Source organism: Leptonotus elevatus, chromosome 9 (genome assembly GCF_054856555.1).
Source record: "Leptonotus elevatus isolate MCC_2025b chromosome 9, RoL_Lele_1.0, whole genome shotgun sequence".
Lineage (NCBI taxonomy): Eukaryota > Metazoa > Chordata > Actinopteri > Syngnathiformes > Syngnathidae > Leptonotus > Leptonotus elevatus.
In genome coordinates this window covers 19,456,698-19,472,562 of record NC_141247.1, presented here as the reverse complement: position 1 = coordinate 19,472,562, position 15,865 = coordinate 19,456,698, and the positions used below count along the sequence as shown (strand labels likewise).

The 15,865-nt window shown below is 41.0% G+C and overlaps 2 protein-coding genes across 3 annotated transcripts in view; one reads left to right on the top strand and one right to left on the bottom strand.

Annotated features, from left to right (window-relative positions):
- The window catches only part of LOC147168685 (uncharacterized), a 37,907-nt gene that overhangs the window by 12,942 nt on the left and 9,100 nt on the right, over positions 1 to 15,865 (top strand). The window contains exon 2 of one of the 2 annotated variants that reach the window (XM_086084563.1): positions 5,621 to 5,745. The gene's annotated coding sequence lies outside the window, so the exon portion shown is untranslated. Of the gene's footprint in view, positions 1 to 5,620; positions 5,746 to 12,683; positions 12,783 to 15,865 lie in introns of those variants that run through there. The other variant, XM_086084565.1, reaches the window with a different exon arrangement.
- Positions 659 to 15,451, bottom strand: mtnr1c (melatonin receptor 1C). The gene is made up of 2 exons (XM_086084562.1): positions 14,770 to 15,451; positions 659 to 2,973 (listed from the first exon to the last, which is right to left on the bottom strand). Exons 1-2 carry the CDS (start codon positions 14,960 to 14,962, stop codon positions 2,108 to 2,110), a joined length of 1,059 nt encoding a protein of 352 aa, XP_085940688.1. The 5' UTR covers positions 14,963 to 15,451; the 3' UTR covers positions 659 to 2,107.

Here is a 15,865-nt window from a genome sequence, read left to right as displayed (position 1 = left end):
CGAAGTGACAGCATCTGCACCCAAAACATAGTTTGAGTCACGTTGGCATTATCCTACGCTTCTACAAACATTTCATTTGATTTTAGTCGCAGCTTAGTGGTAGAAAACCTGAAAATGGAGCTGATGGTAAAACGTGCTGAGAATATTAAATTGCAAAATGGAAATGAGTCATTCATGTTTTATCTCAAGAAATCTTTGGGGCTTTTCTGTGAGGTGAACCACAGATAAGATTGTTGGGAAGTTATGCATTATCACGTAAACACACCACTGGCTCCCTGATTTATATCATGCCTCTTTGCCTGACTTTTAATATGCATGAATGTATGCCTTGTCTTAGCATCTGCTTTTTAATTTGGTTCGTGTGTATGAAGCAAAACCCTGAGGAGTTTTGTTTTCAGCAGTAAATCATTTGAGGAATTATACTTTTTAATGGATTGGAACCACAGAAGTCCAACAGTATCAAAGCTATTATCAAGTCATTTGCTCCCCAAAACGTATAAAATGTTTTATTTTAAATATTGCCATGGTCCCCAAAACGTATGATGCAGCCTCTGATCGGAAGAGGTCACTTAAATCAATGGTAGTTATTACAAAAAACGGCCAGCAGGTGGCAGCAGAGTATAAGAGATCAACCAGGCCCATGTTGGAAAAAAGCTATGTCCCCAGTGTTTTTTTAAAAACAGATTTGTGAAGAATAATAATGAAACTTAGCTATATTCTAATGCTAAATGCTGAAAAACGGAAACCAGATACAAATTTTTTTTTTTTTTATACCTGATGAAAGAAGAAACTCTAATCTTTCTTTTGGTAGGTTCAATGTTTTTATAGCAATAGAACACAATATTCTGTGGGCCTTGCAAAATCAGTCAAAATCCAGTAAAACAGCCGGGAGCGAAGCGGGTTGCTTCAGTGAAAATTGCTGAGAGTGAACGAGTTAATGAAGTCCACATTCTCAGTGAAAAAAAGCTTGTGTTTGACATCTATATGCATAGATGATGAAATATTACAGCAGTATTACATTCATTGTATTTGCACATCCACCGTTTAATATTCTTGGCCACTACATTCCAAGCAGGCGTGTAATCTTTGGGATCTGAGCTAAGTGTTGAATGAATCCCACATTGGATGGATAAAAGATTGCACTTAAAAAGATCAAAACACACACTTATTCTCTTTCTTTAGTTGTTGACATGCTCATAATGGATCCGACCAAAAGATGCTGTGAGTCAGTAGCACGTGTTTGATGGGCTTTTCGGTTGTCCAGTCTTTGGGTGATCTGATGCTTTTTTTTTGGTTGGCTAACTTCTAATATAAATGCATCATTGGTAATGTAGTGGTTCACACACTGTAGCACATAGGTCTTGAACTCAGGTCCTTGAGGGCGGCAGTCCTGCATGTTTTAGAGATGTTCCGTCTCTAACACAACTGAATCAAATGATCAGGATCATTATCAGGTTTCTGCAGTTTGCTGATAAGCAAATCATCTAAAACCTCTAAAAGCCAGAGGTTATGGGTTCGATCCCATGCCATTGTGATCACCCTGGAGGTATCCTTGAGCAAGATACTGAACCCCCCGTTGCTTCTGATGCTACGTCATCAGTAGGTGAATGAGGAGTCGAATGTAAAGTGGAAAAGCGCTATATATTAATGAAGTACCATTTACCAAAACATGAAGGACTGTGGCCCTCAAGGACCAGAGTTTGAGACCTATGCTGTAAAGCAGTGGTTCTCAACCGCGGTCCCCGAGTACCTCTATCCAGCCTGTTTTCCATGTCTCCCACAGCCAACACAGGTGTTTCAAACGATCAGCTAATCAGCAAGCTCTGCATGAAGCCTCAATAATGATCCTCAGCTGTGTTGGCTGAGGGAGACATGGAAAACAGGCTGGATAGGGATGCTCGAGGACCGGGTTTGAGAACCAGTGCTGTAGAGGTATGGATTGATTCACACTCAGTGACCAACAGTCCAGGGAGGAGTCTGTCTTTTGCTCGCCTGTTGTGACCGTGAACAGGATAAGTGCCATAGAAAATGAATGGCGTGACTACTGCCATGTCTAAAGGCACTGGTTGAACACAAGATTCCCGATTTCCCTCAGGACAACAGTCTGCTATACATTTATCTCTGCTACATTATTGTTTGTTACAGCAGCTGAGGGTTTACTCTTTAGGCCCTCTGTGGCACATCTGGAGGTTTCCACCAGGAGCGAACGTGGGACGCACACAGCAAGGAGAATTGTCTTGTATTCTTTTCGAAAGTTTTGGTTGAGTAGTCCGTAAATGATGGCATTGAGGCAGCTGTTGAAGTACGCCATGAAGTAGCTGGTGACAAAGAGCCACTGCGGTATACTGGGTGCAACCTTTGCTGGGTTTATTGCCACCGCCAAGCCGATGAAGTTCAACGGCGCCCAACAAACGGCAAACAACACAAAAACCATGAACATAGTCAGGAAGTTCCTCACGTCGCTTGGTTTTAGCTTGGCCCCTTGCTCTGGTTTCACCCGGTGCTTCACTTGGATCACCCGGACCCATATCCTCAGGTAGCAGTAGGACACCACCAGCAGCGGGATCAGGAAGTGGATGACCACTACTGAGATTGTGTAGTACGAGCTAACAGTCTGGGCAAAAGTGCAGGAGTATATTCGAGGGTCGTACTGCAGCGAGCCCACAAAGAAGTTGGGCACCGTGGCGATGGCGGTGAAAGCCCAGGTCAGTCCCAGGTAGCAGCAGGTGTTCCTCAGGCTGAACACGCGGTCATATTGCAGGCTGTGGCAGATGTAGCAGTAGCGGTTGATAGCGATAGCCATGATGTTGAAGATGGAGCCGATGACGCTGATGCCCATGATGAAGCCGCTCGCTTGGCAGTGTAGGTCCCCCATGGTCCAGTCGTCGTGAAAGATGGCCGTCAGGACCAGAGGGTAGGGGTACAGCGCCACCACCAGGTCCGCAACTGACAGACTCACCACAAAGATGTTGCCTGGAGAAACAGAGGATGCTTAAACATTTAAACAACAGAACAAAAATAGCCACAGCAGACAGATTCCCTCAAACTGTGACTCTGGAAGTCTAACTGTGACTTCCTCTCATATAATTGAGGCTATTGTGCCATCTGGGACCTGTTTTGCCCAAGAATCAGGCTCAAGCGATCATAGCCTCAACTGACAACAAATATCTTTTATGCAACATCCATAAACTACTGGAAATGCGTAAAAACAGATCCCTTGGGGATTGAGCCTGCGAACAAGTACCATCTTGACTTTAATCTGAGACTTCTTTGACAAATCATTGCTAGTTGTGCTTTGTCAATTGTGTCTTCACTTCTTACGGAAAGCCCATCTTGAATTCTCTTATTATTAACTCTGGAAAATGTCTGAGGCATTCATGAATGCTCGGGGATGAATTCTCAGAAAAAGTGGTTACACAACCTCAGGCTTGTTTTTAACAAAGCAATGATTAAAAAAAGAAGAAAAAAAAGATGATAGTCACAAACTTTGATCATTCAAAAAATTTTGGGCAATAATATGTTATATGCAGCCTCAGTAGTCTGAGCATGACATTCTGATTAATTCTTTTCGAGCGTCATTTTAACAAAACATGCTTTACATTTTTTTATTTCTAGTCCATTAAAACACTTTCTGATGCCATAAAAAAAAGTTTACTGAAAACGTGTTTAATGGGCTGCTGTGGATGAACTTTACATTCAATTCAAGGCCCACCTTGAAGATCACATTTTGCAACAAGAAAGTAATCGGTCATTTTCACGTCATAAAAATCCCATCCTCAGAGGATATTGCCTTCAGATTGTGTAAAGTTAAATGAGGGGCAAAATAGCCGTTTAAAGACCAAGTCAGGATTTTGATTAGGATCGCAAATAGCTGATTTGGACGAAAGTGTTTCCGCCTCTGCTTTGATATGAACTGATTTAATATGAGGAGAAAAGAATGTGCCTTGCATTTAAAGAGGAAAGTGGCACAGTTGCTAGGATGCATTTTGCATAATTTGAACTGCCTATAGCCAGCGCGGCACGGAAGTGGTTAGCAAGTCTGCCTCACGGTTATGCTGTCCGAGTTCAAATCTTGGCTCTGACCTTCCTGCGAGGATCAAACATTTTCTATGTGGATGAATTGCAAACTTTAGGAGCTGGATCCTGTGGGCCTCACTTGGCCCCAATGCAAGCAGACCGTAACGTAAATGAATACCTCTAGCAGTGTTGATTAGAGACAAGCATAGTTATGTATGTAAATGCACATTTTTGAATGCAGATTTTGAATCGGATTTCGTGCAGTGTACCTAATTCAATGGTGTGTTAGTGTGTTACACAATCATATAAACAATACCAGAAATTCAAATTTGCATTTCATAATCCAGACTGTATATATATTTTTTCTTTTCACATCTATTTGTGAGGAAATTGCGTTGGAAGACTGACAGACACACGGACACAGACACACAAATATGGATTATGATTTTAATGTTGTCGTGTGTGTTATTATCCTGTCCTCCTTAGGTCAAAGCTGGAGGTTGCGTGACACTGGATCATCTCAGAGGGCATGAATCATAGAAAATGACGTCTGATGTTGTTACAGTGCAGCTGTTACTGGGCCAGGAAGATAAAATATAAATCAATTGTAATGTTGTGTCAGATTGCATATCAGATAAGGGAGATAATATACAGTGGCGTCTCAATTCATTCTACAGTCCATGAACAGCTCAAAAACACATAAGTAGCCACCCCCCCCCCCCCCCCCCCAAAAAGAAAGAAAGAAGAACATGTCTGTTTGTTTGGTTAACATAGTCACTGTCCACCTACTTTGCAAATAATCTCGATCAATCATTCAATAAATTAAGTGGTCCAAACGTTATCGGAACAGTCAGACAAAAGGAATTGGAAAAAGGAGTTCATTGTAGATAGTGCATAATTTAATTCTCAACATGATGGCTTGCCAAAGCCTGTTACGATCCTTTCACCCTTCATTAATCCGGCTTTTGCTTTATCTATGTATTTTATGGGCTAATTCAGTAGCATTTTCATGAGTGCAAAACAATGGTGGGGCACCAACCACTTAAATAGGAACCATACCAAGAAAAATACAGTACATACTATTTTTTCTGGCATTTTTTTCTTTTACGTTGAATAGCTCTGTGCTAAATCAGTAATCACGCACAAAATGTGTTATCTCTACAATTTTTGAAGGTAAGCTTGCTAACATTAATTTCTAGTTACTTTAGCTTGAGATATATATATATATATATCTCAAGCTAAAGTAAGCTAATTTAAATTAATGTGCTTATTTTAACACTGGAAGAGCCTTCTAAATGTTTCAGCAAGCGTAAATTAAAAGAGTAGAAATGCTTTTCATGAATTCCAATGAAGATATAAGAATAAAAATGAAATTAAATATTTATCTCTTTAATACTTTTGTTTTTTACCATTAGTATCTTCTCAACGGTGGCCCCAATTCAGGTATTAGCTGAGCATCAAAAAAACAGCCCAGGCCGTCGCTCAGCCTTGTTAAAATAAAAATAAACAAATTTGTTCTTCCTTCTTGAGTCAGCTCACTGGAAAATCCTGTCAGTTTGCATTTGTGCCACTCAACTCGCTATGCGCATTTGTCATTGTGCAGGGGTTTGAATTCTGGCTGACATGCTGCGGCACAGTGTTAGCGTCTGCACTGACTGGGCGGGCTGGCCTACAGCCTGAACTTTGGCCCGCTCAACCGTCTCTCCTCCTTATTGTCAAGAGAATTAGGTAAGTACTAAAACACAGCTGGGAAGATAGGGACAATTTATTTACACACGACTTCCATCACTGTTCTTAAAAAAGTCTGTATATGTAGCAATTCAACTTTTAAACAGTTTAATCGCCAACATCATTTGACAAGGAGAAGAAGTAGTAGAAGTAAGAGGAACGGACTGTGATAGACCAGCCTCTCATGTTGTGCTAGCGCTAGTGCTAATGTACAAATATAACAGTTAGCTATAGTCCCCCCTTTTACTGTTGATCTCCATGAAAGGGGTAAGAAACGCCATCACAACTATACAACGCAGAATTGAACAACACTAATCTAAAGTAAGCAGGTAATATTTATGTTATTGTAAAAATATACATTATATATAGACAAAATAACCGGAGCATAGCTAAAAGGAAAACATGAAAACTCCACTCAGGATGACAAGAGTCAAGGATCGAACACAGAACCTCAGAAGCAAAGTTGATAACCACTCAAACACTGTGCTGCCAATTGTCATTGTTGTATAGTGCAGTAAAATGTTAGAATAGTGTAACTGCTTAGCATCGAGCAGGATACTGGATAGTAAAGTCATGTTCGCTACTATGTGAATTAATTTCTTATTATACAGTCTATGGGTTGTGCCTTCTGTGTATTTGTCAGGAACATCTTAAAAAAATGTTGGAAATAAAAAGGCCTCAAGTGGGGTTTTTTTTCAAGCTATTTACATTCCCTTGTGTCCTTACCACCAGTTTCTTGTTATGTAATGAGTCTGTGTGTCGTCTCCTGTCTTTGTTTATTCCTTGAAGCAAATATTGTGCATTTGCATGTTGACTGCTTCTTGCTTTGGATTTTGCCCTTTTGTATTTTTATTCTTATAAAAGTTTTGACCGCCACATGATCCTCATCCGCCACAGGAGCTCATCACAAACAATATTTCAGAATATACATATATATTGGGGGGGGTGTAACCTGACTCATTCGCTCCCTTCTAGCCTACAAGCTTGCATGCCGGTATAAAAATAGATTGCGTATGTTGGCATATTAATGGCACATTGCGTGAGCCGTGCAAAATGGAAAGACAGACACAACAAAAACAAAGACACAATTCACATCAATGGGGAAGGATAAACATACAGCGAGACAACTTGCATGGCTGCACATGATTCTTCAGCTTCTCTGGTTTTTATATTTGCCCCTCAGTCTCACCTCACAACTAACCTAAGAGCGCCGTAAAGCATTCCTTTAATATGACTGAATGCCAGCAACACCTTATTGTTGCCTCCAGTGGTGTATTGGTCCCTGGAGAAGTGGGTATACTCAAAATTATATTTACCGGCACTGGTACTTTAAAAAAAAAAACACAAAAACTTTTTTGTTTTGCTTCTAGAAAAACACCCTGTTTTAAGTAAGTCGGTTAAAGTAAAGTAAATGTTTCCCACCCTACCAGTTACTGCATGCGGATGGAAAGAGAGTACAGCATAATGCGATTGTCGTTTTCTTTACTGATGTGATTTCATCGGATTATTCTAACTACTTCCATGCTTACCACATTAGAAATAAATAAAATGTCATCTTTTATTTAGCTGCCTGGAAATTATGACATATCTAATGTGACATCTTAAGTGATATTCACCAAGGAGCTGTCCTGTCAATTTAAGATGTCCGGCCTGGTTTGACTCAGTCAGTCCAATAACTCAATTAACCCCCACTGCACTCCTCGAACCCTCTGGGACACCCCAGTGTTGAGGTTTTATTCGTGACAACAGCGTATAAGCTGTATTATGAGTTAAAATAAATAAATAAATAAGCCCCTCCCCACATTTACATGAAGCGCCTGACGTGGAAGTTCAAGCACAAGTCATTCTTTCCACCATCTGTTCCCTCTGAACCCTTTTTGTGAGTGTATTTTTAGTTAGTTTAACCCCACCGGGACATCGTAACTTAACACCCCACTGTGGCAGTGTCACGTGCCCCCCGTTAACGGTCACTTTGGAGATCCTCGGCCATTTTGGCACTTTAGAGCGCCCGAGAGCTGAACAATTAATCAATTTCAAATCGACGTCTCATAGCAATAAAATGCCATTCTTCGTCAGTCAGTAGACTTTTTTTTTTTATATATACTTATATGTGTTTTATTTATTTATATACTTATATTTGTTTTATTTATTTATTTATTTATTTATTTATTTATTTATTTCATGACTAGATAAGTTCAGTGCTTAAGAAATCCAGTCCATGATTAAATGTGAACGTTTAAAAGACTGTCAGTCAAACTCCTGGCCTGCGTGCAGGCTTAATTGTTTTGATACATGGCATGGGTCTGGCCTGCACAATAAACACAAAACATTGCTAACAGAAGGGATCCATGCGTTTATAAAGAAAATTACATTGTTATTAGACTTGGACTCATGCATAGAGTGCTTCCCGAGTGTCATCAATAGCACTGATATTTTCACTCAAAGTTCCAGATTATAATAATAATACACCATGCCTTTACAAAATAACACTTCAAAGAGGCATGACAGGTCAGTCATTTGATTCCATGTCACGCCCCAATATCTCTTCAAATGCCAAAATGTTAATCCAAAGTTTGCTTGGAGTTTTGGTTTTGGAATTAAGTTTGACATGCCTCAAATGCACATTTCGCATGTTCTTCTCGTGATTGTGTTGTCATATTCCGAAAACATGTATGTTAGTTTCAGAATGAGAGTAGGATTCATCTGTAAAGCTGGGGTTTAAAGAGAAAGCTTTTCGCAGCGGTGCATTCTGGAGAGAGAAACACAAATATTTAGCAGATTTACATTGACACTAAAAGAATGAGGTAGACGAGCTTGGGAGAATAATTTTTACAGTAGATTTACAGTATTCCACACACAGGCCTAAATATTGTGCAAAAAATGAGAAAGAATCTTCCCTTGAGGGAAAACCCAACACTGTGATTTGTGTTTCATAATAAAACTTACGAACTAAAATGCGTATTGGAAAGAAAGAAAAATAGCACCTTCTCCTGCACTGAATGTGGATCAAAATGTGTCTGTTGGCACGAACACTCCCTCCAATCGGCAACAGCTCAACCTGACCCGTATCACCCCCAAACTTCGAACATTGGGTCCAGTTCTGCTGTTCCTCTGTCCTGTGCTCATCTGGGGCCAAACATGTTTTCATATCTCATCAATTACTGCAACGACCATCACATTTAGAGTCTTCATTTAACCCATAGGAGTCAAACTCCAGTCCACGAGGACCTGAGTCCTGCATGTTTAGATCAGTCCTCCCCATTCCTGGTCGGTTGGGCCGGTTCTGCAGGTTTGAGATGTTTCTGTCAAGCTCTGGATCGTTATCAAGCTTCTGCAGAACTTGCTGATGATATATATCAAGTGTGTTGGAGGACGGAAATATTTCAAACGTGCAGGACTACGGCCCTAAAGGACCGACGTTTGACACCTGTGGTTTCAGAGATGGCAATTCCAGGTCCAGAAAGTAAAAACCCTGCCACAGTTTGCCTTTAGCCACTGGTGCTTCTACTCAACCAGTAGGTAAGAGCTTGTTTACCTGCCGGTTCTAAACTGTGGCAGGGTTTTTACTGTCTGGACTTGGATTTGCCACCTCTGAAACCACGAGTATCAAATGCCGGTTGGGCCGGTTCTGCAGGTTTGAAATGTTTCCGTCAAGATCATCGTCGTTATCAGGCTTCTGCAGAACTTGCTAATGAGCTGATGATATCAATCAGGTATGTTGGAGGAGGGAAATATCTCAAACTTGCAGGACTCCGGCCTTTGAGGACCAGAGAGTAACGCCTGCGGTTTCAGAGGTGCCAAATCCAGGTCCAACAAGTAAAAACCCTGCCATAGTTTGTTAGGTAAAAACTCATTTACCTGCCGGATGAAAGCTAAAGCCAATCTGTGGCAGAGTTTTTACTTTCTAGACCTGGATTTGCCACAGTTTATATAACAGAATAACTCAAGCTTCCAAGAGTCCAAACCGATTTTCGCTACGAGGTGACAGTACTAAACAATCGTCTTTGTAATGGGACTGCTGTATAACAACTCCGAAACGCAGCCAGCTCTTAAGAGGAGATGAACTAAACACCAACGAGAACTTGTACAGCTTTGTTCCAAGACTTTGCCTTCCTTTAAGGAAATCTGTACAATTAAACATTCATATGAAAAAGCCGACACTATAAATAGGTTCTTAAGAACAGAGCAGAGTTTGTTGAGACGCAGACAGTGCTGCAAAATACATTCACTTCAGAGAAGTAACGGAAAGGAAAGGAAAAGGACGGAGAGCCCCCAGGAGTGAATATGGAGTCTTTCGCACATGCCAACTAAATGAGAAAACTGTAAACTACCATGACTGCGCTCATCAGTCAGTCCTCCTTGTTTTGGTGTACAGTGTCCATGTGCAACAGACGCCATGTTACCAGCCCACCCGCTCGCATGCAAGACTTCTCAACGGGGCTTTTTACCCACGGCGCTCTTGTCCGAGACCAGCCAACCGTGTGATTTTCTTTCAAAATCGATAATCAAATTGTCCCCCTTGGTGCGACGCTTCTTGCCAACTCGCTTTTGGCACGTGAATATAGGAGACCATCTTGTTATGTAATATATTTGAAACTGTAAAAGCTCATTATTCCAAGCACTCTCTGACCTAACATACCGCCGCCTGCTTCTCATGTCCTCATTAGCATCACTGCGCGAAAACGACGATTGGTCATTGGCTTCTCACAAGACTTTACAACCTTCACTGAGGTGGCATGGCGCAAACGGTCTAGTCTTTTCAATGCAGAACCTTTAAAAGCAACATATTGACAAATAAGTGCAACAACAGAAATTAATAACAACAACCCTGCGTGGAAATTGCTTGTTCTTCCTCTGCTTTGAGTAGGTTTCCTTTAATTGAAGACTTTAAATTGATTGAACAGCGCAAAGTTGCAATGGTTGATAGCAGAGGTGGGCATTCCGTCAATATTGACAATGACGGACAGCCATTTTGTTGACGATTGCCAATTGATGGGAAACTGTAACCTTCAATCCGTCAATGACGGACGGGCCATTTTGCTGACGGATTTCCGGAGCATTGATGGATGCCCACGTCGAACGATGGAAACATTGACGGACGCTCATTTTGCTGAGCAATCGACGAATGACGGATTAATGATTACAAATGAAATATTGACGGACTGACGATGACGTAAGAGTATCCCGACTGTCGCGCCCACCTCTCTGGCTGTTAGTTTATATGTGACCTGCGATTGGCTGGGACCCATTCAAGTTCCGTTCAAGGGTCGGCCAGGAAAGACTCCAGCCCACCCATGACACTAATGAGGCCAAGCAGGCTAACCCTAGCATGCTTTTTGATATTTTGATTCATCCAGGTCCTTTCATTCTGGACTAGTGCTCTCTTTGTCCTAGAAGACGTTTCACCTCTCTTCCCGAGTAGGCTTCATCAGTTCATGCAACAATTATTTATGTTGCAGGTTAGAGACACGCTCCAATCACAAATATTATCGCTCTGTTAGAATGCGAAACGACACGAACGCTAACACTAAAGAAAATGGATGAATGTCAACCTACTTGTAAGAAACATGAATTGAATGAAACCCCTTTTTGTCATTTAATGTTTATTTATCTATCCCTTTTTAGACACCAGTGTTTTTGGCTGTGAAATTCCTAGGCAGAGCGTTTTAGGGTTTGTTGTGTGCTCCGTTACTTTCTCCTGCACAATTTTGGCGTCATGTGCTGTAGGTAGTGTTTTGGTTGTGGTATTTTATTGACTAAAGATGATTGCTTTTGGGCTTTCACCATTAGTCGGGTTTCCATCCAATTGTTTCAAATTTTTGAAGCAAATTTACTGAAAATTTGCAAAATGGACATGCGGCTTATGCCCGTTTCCATCTGTTCTTCTTTTGCGAATATTGAAAGGGGACTCCGCCGCTGTAGGTGGCAGTATACACCGTAGAGATGTGATCCACTAGTACTTTAAAAAAAGAAGAACAGGAAGCGACTGCGCGGTGCGATGACGTCGTATGAGTTTGCTTTTGTAATTTTTGATAAACCGTAGCATTTCTTTGCGGTTTTCCATCTAAAATTGCATTAATATTCGCTTATTTAATTAATTTCTAAAAGATGTCTGTTTTGACACCCCCCCCCCCCCCCCAACATATCTTACTTTATCGTCTGACATTGCTTTGTGATGTAATATCCGGTCAAAACGTACGACCTTGCAAATTTCTAGCGTTTCCATTCAGTTTTATTTTCGCATTTGTTGAAAATTCAAATATAAATGGGTAGATGGAACCCCCACTATTGTCTGCCGTGTGGGGCCAACTGATGTACATTTGATAAAGAACGCAATTGACGACACCCAGCGTTAAAATGAAGTGAAGGGAAGTGACGGAGAAGACTAAATGTGATAAAGATGATATCAGTCATGGAGCTAAAACACTGCTCTCCTTTCATTGGTCCACTCATCCACTCATCCATTCTCCATACTCTTTATCCTGTTTGCAAGGTTGCTGTGAGCTGGAGCATATCCTAGTCTAGTCACCGTGCACTTTTGATTGGTCGAAAGAGAATAAGCCATTACATTTGCCACCAAGAATGAATTGGAATTTGTCTCCTTTTTGTGTAATTTTCCATCTATGTAGCCGGCGCAGCGATTGCTAGCAGCTAATTCGTCCCTTGGAAAAAGCACAAGAATCTGGTTCAACCATGAAAGTAACATAATAAAACTGACCTGATCTGAACTGTACCGCTCCGTGTAAACTAGTCTAAGTGTTCTGTTCTGCATAATAAATCACAGCCGTGCTTTGTTTTGATAATACCCGTTAATGGAAACTAAAAGTTTTAGTTTCTTCCACATCGTCGCTCTAATTTAGTTTGACCATCAATAGCAGGATGAAAACATACTGTCACTGACCTTCCCTGCCAAATAATTTAATGGTTTTTTTTATTTATTTTTAGAGCCCAGCAACTAATATCCTAAAAGCCACAATGGCAGGACTTTGTGGCCAATTGAGACAGAGGGTCATTCGAAGGACTGCATGTTCTCAAAAGTAAGAAAAAAGTGACTAATAAACATCTTGCTCACCTTCACACTGCTCCTGGGACCCCTCAAGTGTATGACAACATGATATGATGTCGTGTGAAGTGATGCAACAGTCCCTCACCTTGGCAACTCGTGAGCCACTGCAGGTCCTAATACAAGGAAGGATTTAATTTATCAGGGATGGTGGACCAAGGATAAAGCCAAATGGAGGGAAGGGCGTGTTATTATTTATGGAGAGATGTGACAGAAGACCGGCAAGGCTGCGGAAACTCCGTCACATCTAAAAGGACTCACTTTAGATAACAGTCTGTCAAGCGCAGGATTGACTTCAAAGTCACATAATGAGCTTTTTAACCCATTCACTGCCATTGGCGACTATAGACGTCAAAAATTCATTTGAACTATTTATTTTAGTTTAAAAAAAATCCACTTTTGTTAATTTCTTCTTTTTTTTTAAATAAATTTTTTTTTCAAAGAAGAAAAGATTATTACAAATTAGTGGCGTCAGGCAATTACAATTTTTAATGGTAATTAATCGCATGACTTCACTAGTTATTTTATTTTATTTTAATAAAAGATTAAAACAATTAAAAAAAATAAAAAGATTATAAAAATTCGGGCCGTCAGTTTATAATCGTAATTAATCGCATGACTTCACTAGTTAACTCACGATTAATCACAAATTTTATATCTCTTCTAAATGTACAATAAAACAAAAATGTCTAGGTTTTCATACTCTTGTTAACAAAAGTGGGGGAAAAAAATGTTAAACTAATAGAAATAGTTCAAATGAATTTTTGACGTCTATAGCCGCCAATGGCAGTGAATGAGTTAATAGAAGATTTAGGTGCAACCGAGCTGCTTACCGCTAACATTTAAAGTCGTTGAACCCATCTGAAGGTAACAGTTTCAACTTATGATATTGTAATCTTTCAATCGCAGCATCAGTGACGTCACACATGTCTGCTGCAGGAGCTGAAGTTTAAATATAAACAAACAACTGCAGTTTTTTTAATAGCTGTTTGTTAATTGGTGTTTAACATACAAACAAAAGGAATGGTACAAATCTCTTGTCCCATTTACTGTCGTTTCTATCATTTTAATTCCATCCATTTTTAGCGCAGGCTCTCATCCCTTTCCATATGTCCTCTAGAATTCATTCCTCACCGAGGAGATGCACGTCACCCGGCTCCATGTTGGGGCTCGGCATCATAGACAAACGGCAAAAGTCACAACCAAAACACTTTTCATAGTACAAAAAAGCTAACCCAATTGTTGGCGTCAAACTGCCGATTTACAGGCACACACACAAAAAAAAACAAGCATCGATATTCTCTATTCAAAAATGGCGAAAACTCTACAAAAAGTTCGCTGTGGGTTACAATGCAAAATGAATACCAAATGGTAAAATAAAATGGAAAAAAAATACAAATAAGGAGAAATAGCGAAACTGATTTAACAGGCTGCTAAGTTTTTTTTCTTTCCATAAATTATCATAATGTATCTTACTTGATAAGCTCTATATTTCGTTGCTAAAAATGATACAGTAATAATATTAAGCAGTCATAATTGTTATTGAGTTTAGTCGTGATTTTCAACCCATTTATTTACTATATAGCACTTATTTATCCTAGCAGGTGACCAGACAATCACAGGGCACATCAACCAAGCATTCAAACTCATGTTTACACATATGGACAATTCAAAGTCGTCAATGAACCCAACATGAATACGGAGTACCTGGAGAAGAAAGCACGGGGAGATCCGATCATGCAGAAACATGTGAGATTTGAACCCGGAACCTCAGAACTCTAAAGACAGACGTCCTGACCAGTGACCCGACGACTGTCACAAATGATTCCTGCAAATCCCACTTGATAAATTCTGGATTTTGGTCTTCAAATCTTAAATTTAGGGTGCAGGTACTGGAGGGGGGAGGGGGGGGGGGGGCACAAATGTTCCTCCCCACTCAACGTCTATTTCAACTTTCTCACCTGCATTCCGAAGCTTTTTATTCCTGTACACGGACAAGATGACGAGCACGTTGCCCAGGATGTCGACCACGATGGTAAAGATCAGCACGCTGGCCAGCGCAGTGGACAACCCTGCGGAGGCGCTCAGACCCGCGTCGCTCTCATTCCGGGACAAACAAGCGGAGCCGTTCAGCTCCCTCGCCTCCAAATCCATCTCCCCTCAGGGCACGGCGACCATAGCGGACGTCTTCCTCCCTCTTTTGAGTGGCGTTTTAACAAATTAGACTTCACCAGAGGGAGTCTGGAACTCTCTGGTGGTCCGAATCCAAAAGCGCGCTCCGACGCGTGTGATGTCGGGGCAGCAGTACTGAGAGTTCGACGCCATTCAGGGAAAGAAGTTGGCAGGCGAAGTGTCAACGAAGGTCCTCCGGTCCACGGTACCGAGCCGAGTACTACTTAAAGGGGCCCATGTGAGACCTCCGGTGCGTATTGGAAGGATACGATGGAGCTTCATCACTCTTGCACACGCAGCAGCCCCGAGTCCCGTGTTGGGTTTTTTCCCCCCCACCCTGCCATCTATATAAAGACTGCACTTGTGTTCACTGTTCACGCTCTCCAAGGCAGATGACTTGTGAGCGCCTTTCATTACAAGCGTGCGCGTGTGTGCGCGCCCTGTGCGTCCCGATAGGGACTCTCACACGCGCCCGCCCTGCCGCCCGATTAGATAAAAATCCGATGTAAAGTACGTGCTTTAAAAACGTTTAGAGATTATTGATCTCCGCACGTGATGAGAAAATGGCGCCTTCGTGTGTCCACAGGAGATTCTTACAACTGATATCCCTTCCAAAATGAAGAAATGATTGCCTTTAAACGACGTGGTTTGACGATTTAATCAGTAAATATACCAATAAAAAATAATAAAAAAAGGTCCGTTAACAGTATCACCACGAACAGATTTCACAAAATAATGTATTCAAGCAAGTTTATTGCAAGACGATGAAGAAATGATCTTAGATCCTGCAAAGTCAATTTGGAGGCGACCCTGGCCATATTTTGAGTTCAACTTCATTTGTATTTGTCTTTTTAGCTGCAAGTGGCAAAGGGAATGTGTAATATG